General features: G+C 38.4%; 2 protein-coding genes across 6 annotated transcripts in view; both read right to left on the bottom strand.

Moving 5' to 3' along the window:
- The window catches only part of LOC127419876 (zinc finger protein OZF-like), a 200693-nt gene that overhangs the window by 12937 nt on the left and 169156 nt on the right, over positions 1-18600 (bottom strand). For 2 of the 5 annotated variants that reach the window (XM_051661687.1, XM_051661685.1), the window contains exon 2: positions 215-431. The exons of 2 other annotated variants lie outside the window; for them this stretch is intronic. In XM_051661687.1, coding sequence (XP_051517647.1) covers positions 215-431 — 217 coding nt within the window. Of the gene's footprint in view, positions 1-214; positions 432-3649; positions 3758-18600 lie in introns of those variants that run through there. One more of the 5 variants, XM_051661686.1, reaches the window with a different exon arrangement.
- The window catches only part of LOC127419881 (gastrula zinc finger protein XlCGF7.1-like), a 380158-nt gene that overhangs the window by 307711 nt on the left and 53847 nt on the right, over positions 1-18600 (bottom strand). The gene's annotated exons all lie outside the window — the stretch shown is intronic.

The raw sequence follows: 18600 nt of genomic DNA, 5'->3' as shown, positions 1-18600 counted from the left end.
AACTATCCTTTAAAAGACATGATTTTAAAAAGAACAAATTAAGGCTTTAAGCGAGACCCTAATCCAGAGTCACTGTTCCTGCAGAACTGTTTTGACTTTGGAAAAATTAAAATAAAAAGATGTACCTTAAAAGACAACTGAGCACTTCTAAACTGACAAAAAAAAAAAAAAGGGAAACTTTTTAGTGTGACTTTTGAGTGATAAAATCACATACCTGAAGGAATAAAATCATCATCATCACTCTGTTGTTCTTCTGCTGTGGTTTCTTCACAATCTTCATCAGTCTGTTGTTCCTCTACTTTGATTTCTCCTCTCCTCTTCATCAGGTTCTTGCAGTCCAGCAGCTTCACTGAACACATCTTCACTGGTATCTGCAGCATCTGCTGTTCTCCAGCGTGGATTACATCCTTCTGATCTCTCATGTTGAACATCTGAACACAAAAACATCATCATTCTAATGGACTGACATTTATCAAACTCAAGATTATTATATCATTGTACACAAGAACAAATCTGTTAAACAAAATAACTTATTTAAAAGTTATGATGATAACACTTTTACATGGTTACAGCGAGAATAAACATTGTGTGGGGTAGTCTAATACCATATTACCATATGAACCATTAGAACTCCCTAAACTGACAACTGAGCAAAAACATTCTCTTGATTCTGAGATAACCTTGGAGGAGCTTGGCGAGGTAATCAAGGCCTTGCCTACAGGCAAGGTTCCGGGGCCAGATGGCTTTGCTGCTGAATTTTTTAGATCTTATGCTATACAACTGGCTCCACTTTTGTTAGATGTTTATACAGAATCATTAAAGAATGGAAAGCTTCCACCAACCATGACACAAGCCCGGATCAGTCTGATTCTTAAAAAGGACAATGATCCAAGGAAGTGTAAGAGTTACCGTCCAATTTCCCTGATCCAGCTAGACGTAAAAACATTGTCAAAAAGTTTGGTCAACCGTTAAAGTTATGACATCTCATATATATAGATCAGGTGGGGTTTATATGGGGCCGAACTCTTCTGATAACATTAGGCGTTTCATCAATATTATGTGGTTAGTTGCGAATGATCAGACTCCAGTCACTGCCATCTCACTTGACGCCGAAAAGGCATTTGATATGGTAGAATGGGATTATTTTAAGGTTTTGGAAATATACGGGTTCGGGAATTCTTTTATTAGATGGATAGGAGCACCCGGCAGAGTTTCCCTCTTTCCCCATTATTGTTCTGTCTTGCCCTGGAACCATTAGCAGCCGCGATAAGAAGGGAAGATGATTTTCCAGGGGTGGTGGTGGGAGGTATGGTGCATAAACTTTTGCTTTACGCAGATGATATTTTATTATTCGTCTCCGAGCCCACTAGATCTATGCCTTGCCTCCACAGAATTATTCATTCCTTTTCTAAGTTCCTTTTTCTAAATCCGAAGCTTTGGCTCTGACAGCGTACTGCCCAGTAATGGCTTTTCAGCCGGGCACCTTCCAGTGGCCTAAACAGGGCATTTATGCTGTGTTCCATTAGTCTCGGAAGTCGGAGCTCAGGACTCGGATCGACGTCATATCCGTTAAAAAAAAACAAGAAATCCGAGTTGGATGCGTTCCATTACACACAACACGACAAGTCTGAAAAAAAGATGGACGCCTCCAGGAAAGTAATTGTTGCACTGGCTCTTTTGGAGTACAGAGAGCTACAAAATAAGTATGCCCTTCACCTAAGAGACCTCGAGGAAGATGACAGAAAGCGGAGAAGGTACGTTAATGTTTCCGCATGTTTGATTGTATCAAAACATGTTAACCACATTTTAATCGAACCAGCGGTGTAAACAAAGGGCAATGCCCTATGGAAGTACAAACGTATATTTGCAATATAAATTTGCCTAATGGATTTTATGTGTAAACTATTTTACAGTTTGTTACGTTAGGCAGTGTTGTTGTAGCAACATTGACCATTGTTCTTGTAGCAGCAGCGACCTAGCCAATTTTAGCTGTACAAGTTTATAAACAACACATTACGCAGTAAATCACGCATAACAGGATCGTAGCAACATGCCTATAGGCAACGGTAATACAGTATTGTGTATACGACTTACTAAATTGGACATAAATAAGACAAAAGTGCTAAAAAAAAAAAAAAAAACTTGAAACCCACAGCATACTACAGTCGATGCTCTTCGCAGCCATCTTGCTTTCTGAACTCGGGGTCCTCTGAGTTCGTCTGACTTTCCGAGTGGGAATTCCGACATCGGGGGGCATTCCATTTGTCAGTTCCGGTCTCGGAGCTCGGAAAATAACTCGGAGCTCCAACTTCCGAGACAAATGGAACGCACGAAAAGTATTTGGGCATCTTATTCCCAGCAAATTTGTGTGATTTAGTTAGAGTTAATTTCAACCCCTTAATAAAAATGCACATTGACTATCTCTCCAAAAACAATATATTTATGACAACGTCAAGTGCTATAGAGTCATTTATGGGATTAGCGACATTTTTAGAACATATCCACAACATTTACATTTATGCATTTGGCAGACGCTTTTATCCAAAGCTACTTACAGTGCACTTATTACATGGACAATCCCCCTGGAGCAACCTGGATTTAAGTGCCTTGCTCAAGGACACAATGGTGATGGCTGTGAGGATTGAACCAACAACCTTCTGATTACCAGAGATGTGCTTTAGCCCACTACGCCACCACCACAACGTTTCTGGAAAAGTTCCTCTAAAAAAAGTAATTAATTACTAACTACTAATTATATATTCTACAGTGTAATTAGATTACTGTACTAATTACTCTGTCTGAAAAGTAATTGCACTACTTATTACTAATTACTTTCTAAAACCCTGATCAACCTCGACCAGATGAAAAATACAAGGATAGACATGAAACTGTTCTTTTAATTCTTTCAAATAAATCATATAAAATCAAATAAATTATTCATGTACTGGCCAAAGAATTTAAGGGCGTAGCGTTAAATTAGAAAACATACATTTTAACATTAGATGTGAAATTTTGATTTTAAATTCACTATTGTTTCATATAGAATTGTTCTATAGTCTATACAGTATTTAACGCAATTACATCAGAAGTAACTAATTAAATTACAGCGTAATCCCTTACTTTTTTCAATGAAAAAGTAATTTAATTACAGTTATTAATTAATTTGTAATGCATTACACCCAACACTGGATAGAGCTTTACCAATAACTCGTCAAACTGGACTAAAATATAAACATGAGTTTACCCACAGACAGACAGAAAGTGTAAATAAACCTGTTCTTGAGTGTTTTAGTTGATTTGTTTACCTCTTGCATATGACCAGTAATCACAAATATGTATTTAAACAAACTCGAGGAAAGCATAAGATCGTTTTTTGTGCCCCACTCTCACCGAACATTGAACTCATTTACATTCAGCTGCTGATTTAAAGAGCTCATTGATCAGAAATTCATCTTAATATTCTCAGATTTCTGCTTGTTTCTCCTGAAACTGATTTTTTAAAGCGTTAGCAACAAAACAAAGCACCATGATGAGATACAAAAGCTTCTTTTACAGTGATTAAAACGCCTAAGAGAGAAAAGTGTACAACATACACTGAAAATATAAATAAAAATTAATATAAATCTCACAAATGATGTTGAACACTTACCGAACTGAGTTCCTCTTGTGTTTTCTAGAGGTTTGCAAAACAACTTCTGGTGAATTTCCACAACCGTATGGACTGGAGTGTTATCTGATTAATCAGCCCTCTTCTTTTTCTTCTTCTTCTTCTTGTGTTGTTTAATGGCGGTTGACAAGCCAAAATATGGTGTATTACCGCCACCAACTGGACTGGAGTTGAAGCATTAATAATATATAAAAAACCTTTATATAATATGTTTATTAAATTATATTTTCCAATCCTGTTTTCCTGAGATAATTAAGTATTTCTCTTTGTATTTTTGACTGTCCTGAGGCACAATTCAATAGGTTTGGTGAGGTAAAACTGATTGAATCTATATTTCTCAATTTATTTCATAACTCCTCTCTTTCCTTTGTAAACATTACACAATGTAATAATACATGTTCAACAATCTCTGCTTCACCACATGTCAAGCATAAACCTGTTTGATGTTTCCCTATTTTGAACAAGGAATGATTTAAGCCAGAATATCCTATTCGGAGCCCAGTGATAATTGTATCTTCTCTCCTATTATTGAGACCTATTCTCCCTTTTCCAACTTGTTTTGGATATTGTATAGGTGTCTTCCCTTTTTTTCCTTGTCACTTTATATTCATAAGTTTTCTAATTCTTCCTTTACCTCTTCTTTACTGAGTGGTATATGAACTTCAACATCCATATGATCCATTGCCTGTTTAGCCAGTTTGTCCACTATTTCATTTCTTTGTACTCCCACTTGTGCTGGTACCCAAAGAAATCTCAGGACCATCCCCAGTTTCTGAATTCTAAGCAGATGTGTTAGTATCTCATTACAGTTGTGCTCAAAGTTTGCATGCCCTGGCAGAAATTGTGAAATTTTGGCATTAATTTTGAAAATATGACTGATCATGCAAAAAAACTGTCTTTTATTTAAGGATAGTGATCATATGAAGCCATTTATTATCACATAGTTCTTTGGCTCCTTTTTAAATCCAACACACACTGTAAGCAGTAGACCAATCACAACAGACTGGGACATCTGACCAATCAGAGCAGAGTAGGCTTTCTAAAAGGAGGAGTTTAGAATGAATCCTTTAGAATGGATCATTGAAGGAGTCGTTTTTGACACGGGGAAAAAAAGGTAATGCTACAATTTAAATTATAAGCAAATTAAAGTGTTTTTTGACCTTGGATGCATGTAAATCTATTGTATGACACCTTTAAAACAAAATTAGGCACTTATAAAATCCATAATAGGTGCACTTTAATGCCCTGTTTGGGACTGGAAGGTGCCTGGCTGAAAAGCCATTACTGGCCAGTACGCTGTCGGAGCCAAAGTTTCGGATTTAGACCAACTGAATCTGTAACCTGAGAATTTAGAGAAGGAACTAATAATCCTGTGGAGACAAAGCATAGATCTAATGGGGTCAGAGATGAATAATAAAATATCATCTGCGTAAAGCAAAAGCTTATGCGCCACATCTCCCGCCATCACCCCAGGAAAATCATCCTTCTTTCTTTTCGCGGCTGCTAATGGTTCCAGGGCAAGACAGAATAATAATAGGGAAAGAGGGCAACCCTGCCGGGTGCCCCTATCCAGAGTAAAATAATCTGAAATTAATCAATTTGTTTGTACCACCGCTACTGGGTGTCTATAAAGTAACTTAATCCATTCAATAAAAGTATTCCCGAACCCGTACATTTCCAAAATCTTAAAAAGATAATCCCATTCTACCATATCAAAAGGCTTTTCAGCATCAGGTTGAGATGGCAGCAACCGGAGTCTGATCATTCGCCACTGACCACATGATATTGATGAAACGCCTAATGTTATCAGAAGAGCTGCAGCCCCGAATAAACACCATCTGATCTATATATATATATAAGAGATGTCATAACTTTACTTAATCGTTTAGCCAGAATTTTTGACAAAATTTTAACATCTAGCTGGATCAGGGAAATTGGACGGTAACTCTTACACTCACCTGGATCTTTGTACTTTTTAAGAATCAGACTGGTCCAGGCTTGTGTCATGGTTGGCGGAAATTTTCCATTCTTTAATGATTCCATATGAACTTCTAACAAAAGCGGAGCCAGTTCTGTAGCATAAGATGTAAAAAGTTCAGCGGCAAAGCCATCTGGCCCCGGAGCCTTGCCTGTAGGTAGGTCCTTAATTACCTCGTCAAGCTCCTCCAAGGTTATCTCAGAATCAAGATAATTTTTTTTGCTCAGTCGTCAGTTTAGGGAGATCTAATGGTTCCACAAAGTTTCTAATATCTTCATCAGTAGACAAAGACATGGAACTATAAAGATCAAGATAGAATTCTTTAAAAGCATTATTAATATCAATGGCCAAAGTAAAAATTTGACCACCAGCAGATTTCACTGAGGGAATGGTAGAAAAAGACTCTCTCTGCTTTCTATATCTAGCCAAAAGCTTCCCTGCTTTGTCCCCCGACTCAAAATATGACAGTCTTGCCCTAAATAACCAAAACAGTACAAAATAGTATTAAATCTGTATTTCAATCGGGTCAATTCTCTGAGGCTATCAGACAACATACAGTGCTTCAGTTCTCTCTCTGTACTTTTAATATTCTCTTCCAACTCAACGAGTTCTCGTGCTTTGGATTTTTTGATGAACGAGGCATACTGTATGATCCGACCCCTAAGAACTGCCTTAAGAGCCTCCCAAGCCACGCCCACAGAGGATACTGAGGTCCAGTTGGTCTCCGTGTACACACTGATTTCAGCCTTTAACATTTGTTGGAAATCAGGATTTCGCAAAAGGGATACATTAAAGCGCCAACTATATGATTTCTTTTTCTCCGTATGTGGCAACACCTCTAAACTCACCAGGGTGTGATCTGAAACTAAGATGTTTCCAATTGAGCAATCCACAACAGATGAAATGAGAAACTTAGATATAAAAAAAATCTAGTCTAGAATAAATCTTATGGACTGATGAAAAAAATGTATAGTTCCTACCAGGTGGGTTCAAAAGTCTCCAAATATCTGTAAGACCAAGATATTTAAACATCCTGTGAAGCGTAAATGTTTCTCTAGGGGGCTTACACATTTTTGCTTCACTATGATCAAGGACTGAGTCCATCAATAGATTAAAGTGTCCTCCCAATATTATATCATGAGGGGTGCCAGCAGCTTGCAACATCCCTTCAAGATCTATAAAAAAGCCCTGATCATCAGTGTTAGGTGCGTAAATATTAGCCAAAATCAACCTTTGCCCCTGAATTTCTGCTAAAACAATAATGACTCTTCCTAATTTATCTTTAATCTGATTGAGACATTTGAATTGTAGATGTTTACTTACCAGTGTAATGACACCCCTGCTCTTACTTCAGCCAGCACTGAAAAAAAACATGTCCACCCCATATCTTCCTAAATTTTTCAGCTTCCTACGGGGAAAGATGTGTTTCTTAAAGAAACACTATATCATATTTCTTATGTTTAAGAAAAAAACAACCTTCCTTCTTTTTATGGGGTGCCCCAGCCCATTCACATTCTACGTGGAGAGAGACAATCCACTCATATTAACATTTGACATTTTGACATATTAGAAAAAATAGATTGTGTGTCAAATATAAAATTATAAAGACCACATTCTAACATTAGTGCCACAGTCAGACCCCGAACTTCTCACAAAACCAAACAGAAAAACGTGCGCATTAACCCCACGCACGACAGCGCCAACCGGCATCCATCCTTCTAAACTCAAACAGTCCATGTACGCCTATGAGAGTCCCCACGACAACTTTGCCGTCAGATTGCTCAAGTCTGGTGCTTCTGTACAAATTTTGTGAGACAGAATTACATAACAGAAAATAATCTATAAAACAAACTCCAGCCAAAAGGCAGAATACTGTAAACACAAAGAACGTGTAGATTCATTCACAAAACTCAAAGGTGTGTTCCTCCACAATATAAACTCCAGCCACTTACGGAACCAGCACACAAAATAAATAAATATATGAATAAATATAATTAAAAATAAAGCCGTTCAGTTTCCTCAGACATTAAAATAAATGTTAGAGAGCCGGCTGTTCATGAGTGCAGCAGATGTCCTAATGCTTCCAATGTCCTGCAAAAAATACTTCACAAAACAAACTCCAGCCAATAGGAGGCATAAGCACAAAGAACGAGCAGATTCATCCACAACTGTCCCCAAGGAGTGGCACTCCACAAAACAAACTCCAGCCACTGGGCGGAACCAGCACAAAAAGAAACAAAAAAGGCACCCAGCTTCCTCGGACGGTCAAGTGTATGTTCAGTGAGGCAAGCTTACTTGGAGGCATGTGACAACCACACCATGACTTCCTCAGTCCATTGATTTTATGAAAGACATCACATGTTGTGGGCATGTAAATATTTTGTGGCTGGGAACTTCAGTGTAAAAGTGACCCTTCGTCAATGCAAAAGTTTCTTGATGGAGTGTTACTACACAAAACAAACTTCAGTCGCTAGGCGGAACCAACACAAAATGAAACAAAAAAGGCGCCCAGCTTCCTCAGACAGTCAAGAGAATGTACAGTGAGTCAAGCTCACTTGGGGGCGATATAAAAATCACCAAATTGTTTACTCACCCCATTGTCTCTATGAAAGACAACGCTTGCTGTGGGCATGTAAATATTTTGCAGCCATCCTTCATATCTATTCTCAGTTTGGCCAGAAACAGTGCAAAAGCGATCTTCCACTGATGTAAGAGTTTCTTGCATTCCTTAAAATTATCACGTTTCTCTCTTGTCGAATTTGCAAAGTCTGGGAACAACAAAATGTTGTGATTCTTCCAAGTGAGCTTTCCTTTGCTCCTCGCCCTGCAGCCAGGTGTTTGGGTGACGTCTCGGCAGCATACTCGCAAATCGACACCACTCTCCCTTTCCTTTTAGGGTTTCCAATCGATGCACCCACTGAGAATCATGCTGAAAGAGCCTTAATTAATGATTCTGTTGTAAGGAACATGGGAACAGAGACTCCAGCCACCATTGTTAAATACATTTCGAGGGATATCAGATCAAATTTACAAGTGCTGGCTAATTCTAAATGTAGATTTTATAAAATTGTTATTCATGTTGGCTCGCTTCACCAGTCGGAGATAACTAAAGATAATGTCTTTTGAACTAATAATGCTTAATGTGACACCATCAGATATTAATTAATAATCTGTTGTCTTTTGCCCTTGCTACAGTATATAGATCACCCAGGCCGTACTCAGATTTCCTTGGTGAATTTGCTCATTTTCTATCAGATCTAGCAGTTAATGTAAATAGAGTTTTAATTGTTGGTGACTTCAACATTCACATAGATAATGAAAATGACACATTGGGATTAGCATTTATCGATAATCTCAACTCTCTCGGAGTTAGACAAAATGTGACAGGACCAACTCACCGCCTTAATCATACACTAGATTTAATTCTGTCATATGGAGTTGATGTTGATACAATAGAAATTCTACCGCAGAGCAATGACATTTCAGATCATTACCTCGTCTCTTGTTTGCTGCGATCAGCTAATGTCACTCAATCTACACCACTCTATCTTTCAGGTAGAACTATTAATTTGACCACTAAAGATAGCTTCACTCATAATCTTCCAGAATTGTCTCACATACTCAGTAAGGCAAAAAGTCTAGAAGAACTTGATGTAATAACAGAAAATACAAATAGTCTTCTCTAGCACTCTTGATAGTGTCGCCCCCTTCGATTAAGGAAAATTCAAGAAAAAAGCCCTGCACCAGGGTACAATGATCACACTCATGCTCCCAAGAGAGCAGCTCGGAAACTGGAGCCCAAGTGAAAAAATACAAAATTAGAGGTATTTCGCGGTGCATGGAAGGATAGTGTCTGTAGCTACAGACAGGCACTAAAAGCTGCCAGGTCAGCATATTTGATCAATCTCATAGAAAATAACCACAACAATCCTAGGTATTTATTCAGTACTGTGGCTAAACTGATTAGGAATAAATCATAGACTGAACCAGATATTACGTCACAGCACAATAGTAATGACTTCATGAATTTCTTTACTGCTAAAATTGAAATAATCATAAATAAAATTGGAACTATGCAATCAACTGTCACAGCACCTCAGAAAACAAAGTCTTATAATTTTTCTCACGAGCAACATCAATCCTTCGCTGTCATGGGTCATGAAGAGCTAACAAAACTTATCAAAAAGGAGAGGTATTCCCTGTAATCTCAGAACCTCTTCTTAATATTATTAACTCCTTGCTATCCTTAGGACATGTCCCAAGAAAATTTAAATTGGCAGTTATCAAACCATTTATTAAGAAGCCACAGCTTGATCCTGGAGAATTGGCTAATTACAGACCGATTTTAAATCTACCGTTTCTGTCGAAAATACTAGAAAAGGTAGTGTCCTCACAACTATGTTCATTTCTACAGAGACATGGTATATACGAACAATTTCAGTCAGGAATTAGGCCCTACCATAGTACAGAGACAGCACTTATCAGAGTTACAAATGACTTGCTCTTATCATCTGATCGTGGCTGCATTTCTCTTCAAGTGCTTTTAGATCTTAGTGCTGCCTTCGACATGGTAGATAACGACATTCTCTTGAATAGGCTGGAGAATTATGTTGGCATTAGTGGACTTGCATTAGCATGGTTTAGGACTATTTATCAGACCGTTACCATATTTTGTGTGTAAATGAGGTATTGTCAAATCAAACAAAAGTATGGAGTGCCACAGGGATCAGTTTTAGGGCATCTGCTTTTCTCCTTATACATGCTTCTCCTGGGAGATATTATCAGGAATTGTTTTCCACTATAATGCAGATGATACCCAAGTTTATATTTCCTCTAAACCCAAAGAAATTTCACAATTCTCCAAATTAGAGTGTGTCAATGAAATCAATGATTGGATGACAAGAAAATTCCTTCTATTCAATTCCAAAAAAACAGAGGTACTAATTATTGGACCAAAAACCTCTAAAAAATAAGCTAGTAAAATATAATTTGATTCTCGGTGGATGTACCCTTACTTCTTCTACAACGAAAATCTTAGGTGTTATATTTGATACCAATCTGTCCTTTGAAAATAAAATTTCCAATGTTTGTAGAACAGCATTCACACTTCAGAAATATTGTTAAGTTATGAAGCATCCTCTCTGTTTCTGATGCTGAAAAACTAATTAATGCATTCATGACCTTAAGACTAGATTATTGTAATGCATTTCTGGGAGGATGTACTGAAAGTTCAATAAATAAACTTCAATTGGTTCAAAATGCAGCTGCCAGAGTGCTGACTAGAACCAAGAAATATGATCATATTAGCCATAGATCATATTTTATCATTGTTACATTGCCTACCTGTTAAATTACGTATTAATTTTAAAATTCTGGTTACTGCATACAAAGCTTTGAATGGTCTAGCTCCACAGTACTTAATTGACCTTCTGCTATGCTATATGCCATCACGTTCAAGATGATCACAAAATACTGTCTTGTTAATAGTTCCTAGAACACCAAAATCCACAAAAGGAGGTAGGTCATTTTCCTGTTTGGCCCCAAAACTAAAACCTGTTTGGGACACAGACACACTCAGTTTAACTCTAGACTAAAGACTCATCTTTTTAGCCAGGCATACATCTAATTTATCCATCAACTCTTGTCATGGAATATTGAAGTCTCTTTCCCTCTCAGCAAGAAAAACTCTCAAAGTCAGGAGTTCCAGATGTCAAAAGTTATGCTGTATTGAGCAAAACAACAAAACCTGAGATGCCAGCTGTCCATCTGAATCTCTCATTCCAAACTATCATCTTTATACACTTCTGTTAACATGAATTACCTCATAAGCACACCTCTCTTGTTATCTTAGCCAATAGGCGTGCTTTTCCATCTTTTCTGTCTGCCACCATTATTTCACAGACCCTCTAGCTTCTTTCTATTGGTGGAATCCCGGCAGTCAGTCTATTTAAAAAAAATAAATAATAAAAAAAAACTTTTAAATTAATTTATTATGAAAGTATATATTTTATGTAAATAGAATAGAACAGAACAGAGTAGCTTAATCATAATAAAGTAGTTTAACTATTGACTGTGCCATCCAGTGCTTGAGGAATGCTCTCTCTGCATTGTGTTTGTTACAGCTGAGCGCACTGTTTCTCACAGCATAGTCACGTAGGCCTTACAGCCTCATACTACTTTTCCTGGATTTCATAATGCCCAGGCTATTCTATACAAGTACCTTTTCTATATTTCATACTAGCATAAAAATATACTATATATTCCCCCCTTTGAGACTTCTCAAAGTCTCACCTCTATTGCCCTTACCCAGAGTGCAACCTCACAAGTCAGTCTCCTTCATTCCTACCATGTGACCAATGTATGTCACACATTCTTCTAACAATGACTTCTCTTATGGAGCTGCATTCCGGAGGAGAAACAAGACCTAACCTCTCCCTCCACATTTGGCTAGGAGGAAGTAAAAGATCTCATCTCCCTAACTAAATCTTTCTTGGGGGTAACACAAATCAAATTCTTGTATAAAAGCATGTGCGTGCAAATTTAGCCTTGCGGTTATGTAGAGTACATCAGTGATTAGACTTATTTGAGTAGGTTAAAATACTTCAGTGACTAAACAATATCAGCAGATTACTCAGTGTATTATATGTCCCACGGTGCCAGAGGAACTCACAGATATTGATAATCTGTTTGGCTGCAGCACTGGCCAGCATTGACCTGAGGAGAGGCACAACACAACAAAACAACAACACAAAAATAACAAAAGCTACAGCTATTATTATTCCCACTTTAGTAAGCCATTATTTCCAGGATCCAAATAGCTTATCAAACCAGTTTCCATTATGTTGGTCTCTTCCTGCATTTTCAGCCACCTCTTCCCTCAGATCTTTCAGCTTCTTCATTGCTTCAGTAATGGATCCATCAGGAGCTGTATTGTTTGGGATATAAGTGCAACAGTCAGCTCCAAACATTACACACACACCTCCTTTTTCCGCCAGGAGCCAATTTAGTACCTGACTATTTTGCCATGTCATTTTGCTTGTAGCATCTAGCTGTTCTCCTAAGGCCTTCAGTGCTTCATCAGTGTAATTGATGAATCTTTGCTGATTGTAATAAATGTAATTTATCCATTCTGTATTCTTATTAACTGGTATTCATATGAATATAGATTCAAAGCCTGATTTTACTTCATCTCTAGCTTTAAATGTATGTGGTATTCCTCTTGGTTGACCAATTGCATCTAAGTATACATTAGGGTCTGGCTGGTATGCTCTTTTTAATCTATATTCTCTCTGTGCAGTCTCTCTAGATCCTTTTGGAGTTTCAGATTTTTTTGGGTCCAATGTTAACATCGTTATTTCTTGCACTAGTCTTACTCTGGTAAATATTCCTTTCCACTCTTTGGGTAATATAGCCCGCAATTGTTTTCCTCCCCAAATCCAAAAGTAGTCTGCTATGGCTACTGTTTGATCCTCATATGTTCTTATCACAGGAAAGCCCAAAGTTAGGCATCATTCCACAGATTTATCCATACATCTTGGGGCTTCTATTATTGTAAAATATTTTCCTTCACTGTGGCTGTTGCCAAGATCATTCTGTTAAACTTATAACCTTTTGCTTGATCATCATATATTTGTCCAACCAGATCCAAATCATTGCACAGTTGCCTCAAAAGGTTCCCACATTAACCTCTCCAATGGATTTATTAAAACACTCATAGTCAAGCCTGGGGTTTATGACATATTTTAAAGGATTTTCTCTTTTTCTCACATTTATTCGAATGTCTAAACATTTACATTCATCTCCCCAAACTTTCTTATTGTAATATTCTTGAAATTCTGGATGTCCTAAGATTGCCAAACTCTCGGCTGTGCAGAAGGGTATTCTTTTTTTAGCACAATTTTGTGAGTAATATTGGGCACAATGCATATAATTATACTGGTTGAGCACTAATGTAAGCTTTTTCAGAGGTGATGGTGAATATAACACGCACTTAGACATTCCCGATTGTTTCGCTGTATACTCTGCCCACTTGAACCAGTCATTATGGTATGCATTCTCCAGTAATCTTTCATTTTCCAATAATGGGTCTACTTCATAGCCTGTATCATTGTGAGCATCATAAAAGGTTCCCAGTGGCAATTCTACAAACCTCTTTTTAATGGATTTATTTACTTGAGTGCCTTGTGTCGAATCAGTAGCATTATAGAGACCCTTCGGGAAACCAGTCAAAGGCTGAGAAGTCAACTGTAGGAAACTCCTGCCCTGGTGAGAAGTCAAATGTGGGAAACTCTTCCTGCCCTGGGTATGGAGATTGGTCTCTAGAAGGCCTTGGGTCTGAGTCAACTGCTGCATCAGATGTACCAACATCAGTATCAATGTCAGAACCTCTCTCACCTTCCTGTTCTGTTCCCTCTGGCTGCTGTACATCCTCCTGCAGTTGTATTTCATCTCTTGCTTCAGCATGCTGAGCTGCCTTAAAATGAGGCGCAACAGCATTACTACTCTCTCCTTCCTGCTCTGCACTTCCTTCTCCTTGTTCTGCCCTTTCTTGTCATGGGCTTCAAGTTCTCTTTCAACTTCAGGGGAATCCACATCTCAATCTTCCTGATCGTCTTCTGCACTATCTATTTGGTCTTCTCGTCTCCTTGGTCTCAATCTAGGCACTCTAATGCAGTGATTCAAATGATACCACGTTGCACTACCTTCTACTTGTACTGCTTTTGGGGTTTCCCTTACTGCAGTATAAGGTCCTTCCATTCTGGGTTCATTCAATTTCCTCCTAAAAAACTCTCAGGTACACTTGGTCTCCAGGAACTATGAGACAGGGCACTTATTCTTCCCTGTGTCCCCTTCCCTGTTCCTGTGAATAAATGGCTTAATGTATAGTAGTTAATTGTCTCATGTAAGCCCTTAATTCCATCTGCAACTGTTCTAAAGGTGGTCCTTCATAAGGACCTCTCAAATATGGTACTGGCATGGGTCTGCCTGTTAACATTTCGTGCAGTGTTAGATTAGTGATTCTGTTGGTCTGCATGCAGTAACTCATCAATGCAAGAGGTAGATCATCAACCCAATTAAGTTTAGTGTCAGCACAAATTTTGTTAAGCTTAGCTTTGAGAGTTCCATTCACTCTTTCTACCATTCCCTGTGATTGTGGATTATAGACACACCCTAGTCTTTGTTTTATTCTTAGTTGCTGTAACTGTTTTCACTGTTCTTTGGACAAATGCTGAGCCATTGTCAGAACCGATTTGAGATGGTATACCAAATCTTGGAATGACTTTTCTGGTCAAAAATGTTATCACAATTTGGGCTCCCTGATCTGCTGATGGTACTGCTTCTACCCATCTACTGAATCTGTCTATTATCACCAGCATGTTTCTTTTTCCTCTTACTGATTTTATCATGTCCGCATAGTCTATTACAAGATGTTTAAATGGTCCTTCTGGAACTGGTATGTGACATATTGGTGCAGATGTTCCCTTTCTGACATTATTTTGGGCACAAATTTCACATTCAGCCAAAAATTCATTTGCCATTGCCTGTAGGTATGGGGACCAATATCCCTGTCATTTTATCTTCTTAATCACTTCCCCCTTGCGCAATGGTCAAAACCATGCACATCTGAGATTAGAATAGTAAGGAGTGATGTTGGAGCCATCATGTGACCTTCATGTGAGCACCATATACCATTTACATCTCTGCTTGCACCTATTTGTTGCCATACCCATGTTAATAAGGGCCAGCTTGATGCTGCATAAGTGCTATATTATCCAATTGGGGTTGAGGCTGGATCAAAATTGAAGGTGCCATTACTGCTAATTGACATCCTGAAGCCCTTTTGGTATCAAGTCTGCAGCATTATTGCCTTGAATGACAAAGTCATTGCCTTTTTTGTATGCTTGACATTTGATGACAGGCAATCTCTTTGGATGTATCATGGCTGAAATGAGTTTGATTATTTGGTCACCATGCTGAATTGGTGTCCCATCACTCTTTTTGAACCCTCTTTGTTTCCAAACTGATCCAAATAGATGGCACACTCCATGTGCATATGCAGAATCTGTATAAATATTAACAGTTTGACTTTTAGCCAATTGACAATCTTCAGTTAGTGCTTTCAATTCAGCCAATTGTGCCTAGCATGGTTGCTCACAATGCTGCAACAAAATTGGAACAAAAGTATTGTCTTTTCTCTTAACAATAGCATACCCAGCATGATTTCCCAGATGGTCTCTGAAACATGACCCATCTACAAAATAATCTGCCTCTGCATCAATGATCGGTGTTGACTCTAAATCTGGTCTTAAATGAGTAAAAGCTAAAGAGTCTATTACACATTCATGAGATATTCCCTCCCCTTCTAGAGGAATGAAATTGGCTGGGTTTATTGTTGTGCATCGCTTTATGGTGGTGTCTGGGTAAGTTAGCAGTGTTGAATATGTCAAACACCTGGCTTGGGTTAAAACAAATCTACCTTGTTCTAATAGTTCTGCTACTTTGTGATGGGTGTAAATTATTACTGGGTAGCCCATTGTCACAGTGGAAGCTTTTTCATAAGCAAAATATACTGCTGCAAGTCCTTGATAACATGGCGGGTAGCCCTGTGCTATATTGTCCAATCTGGTGCTATAATAAGCAATTGGTTGCTTTTTTCTTCCACTACAGGTTTCCTGCATTGAGACTGCATTCTATCCGCTACATACAAATGAATTGGTTTGGCATAGTCTGGGGTTGCTAGAACTGGACCTGTCTGAAGCTCTTTTTTCAATGATTCAAATGCTATCAATACATCAGTGTCCCATGTTAGTCAAGCTCGGAGATTCTGATGCCCTCTCTGTTTCATCAATGCTCTTAAGGGGGCCGTTTTGATAGCGTAATCTTCTATCCAATCAGCACTAAAACCTGTCATACCTAAAAAGGTTATCATTTGTCCCACTGTTTGTGGTTGAGGTGCTTTACTTATGCCCTCCAATTGGCTTGGTGACATAGCCTTAGTTTTATGTGTAATGATTCGTCCTAAATATTCTACCTGTGGTAGGCAGTATTGCAGTTTTCTTTAGAGACCTTATGGCCTCTGTTAGCCAATTTAGTGAGCACTTTGATAGAATCTTGGTGACATTGTTCTAATGTTGTTGAGCACATTAACAGATCATCTACGTACTGTATCAATGTGCTATCTAGTCTAAGATCTTTCAGATCTGTTTTCAAAACTTGATTGAACACGTGGTGAATGTTTAAATCCCTGGGGCATTCTGGTGTATGTATACTGTTTACCTTGATAGGTGAATGAAAAAAGGTGTCTGCTTTCCTCTGCTAAAGGGATGCTGAAAAAAGCAGAGCACAGGTCAATGACAGTAAAATAATTGGCAGCAGGGGGAATATTAGTCAACAGCGTATGTGGATTTAGAACCTCTGCAGGCCAGTCTTCCACTACCTCGTTACATTTTCTCAATTCATGCACTAAGCGCCATTTTGATTTGTCTGCCTTAGCAACTGCCAATATGGGTGTGTTACAGTGGCTTACTGTCTCAATCAATACCCTAGCTTTGATCAGGCCCTCAGTAGTATTTTTAATCCCTTCTACAGCCTCTTGTTTCAATGGATATTATTTCTTTCTTGGTAGCTGTGCTCCTGGTCTGAGTTTAATTCTGACTGGTTTAACAGATTTCACTAAACCTACGTCTGTATCATGTTGAGACCACAGTTCAATTGGTACTTGTTTTCCTATTTCTAACATCAATTCAACTGTTTTTGAATCCACCTTCTTTTCTTTTTCATAATGGTTGTACACAGAATTTTTAGGTATGTTTTGACCGGTGATTCAAAAATTAAAGGATTATCTGTTTCTTCCCACTTTTTCCTTTCTGCTCTCTTCACCATTGGTCCTAAGTCTTTTGCCTTACTTACCTATAAGGTAACATGTGGAGTTGAATGTTGTACTTGAAACCATAATTCAATGAAACTACATTTCTCAATTTGTAGTGCTGCTCCTTCTGGTCCTACAATTATGTATTGTGAACTCAATGGAACTTCTTGTCCTTTTGTGTCATTCAACCATTTATTTTCAAGCTCTGGGTTCCTACCATAATCATATATTATGGTACAATGGAATTCAGTATTTGGCAAGCTTGATTCACAAAGCTGCTCTTTGATGTATTTTCCCATTTGATGATAGTTTCTTTTACATCTTTCCCTAAACCTCCTAACCAATATATGTTTGCTTGTGGCTCTTTGGGTTCTTGGAATTTCGTAAAAGTCATTTGCTTGGTTCCCATGCTGTCTATGTATATTCCCTCTGGAGAGCACCATATCTGCAAGTTCATTTTACATATGGCATCCCTTCCTAACAAATTAACAGGTGTTTGTTCTGATATTAGAATGGGAATTTTTATTTCTGCATCTTTTACTTTTATGCTAACTGGAGCCGTCATTGGAATTAGCTGCGTAAGTCCAGAGAATCCTACTGTCTTTAAATATTTCCAGACTTGGGGAGGTGAGAGGCATAATTTGGATTTATACATGTGAACATTGCTCCAGTATCTAGCATAACTGGTGTTGTCTTGCCCTCTATTTTAATCTGCAGCATAGGTTCTTGGTCAGCATCAGATGATATCATTGGAAGCTGACCCCTCCCCGTAGGATCCTCTGGGCAGCCCTAGTAGCCCTGATTGTGTCCACGCCACGGGTTGACTGGACCTGGCGCTTGAGCTTGGTATTCTTGCTGCCATGGATTATTGCCTGGACTTGGTGGTTGATCATTTTGCCATGGATTAGTAGGGCAGTCTCTTCTGTTGTGTCCGGGCTGATTGCATCCCCAGCATATTCCTGGTGGGCCATTAGTTCTCTGCTGGCCACTGTTTTGTCTTCCTCTTCCCCCTTATTGTTGTCTGTTCCAGTTTCTGTTGTTTGATTGTTCTGGTTTTAGGTAGATTTCAATTGGTGCTGGTGGCTG

This window comes from Myxocyprinus asiaticus, chromosome 29 (assembly GCF_019703515.2).
Source record: "Myxocyprinus asiaticus isolate MX2 ecotype Aquarium Trade chromosome 29, UBuf_Myxa_2, whole genome shotgun sequence".
Lineage (NCBI taxonomy): Eukaryota > Metazoa > Chordata > Actinopteri > Cypriniformes > Catostomidae > Myxocyprinus > Myxocyprinus asiaticus.
The sequence above is the reverse complement of the archived record's forward strand: the minus strand, read 5'-3'. Positions and strand labels throughout refer to the sequence as shown.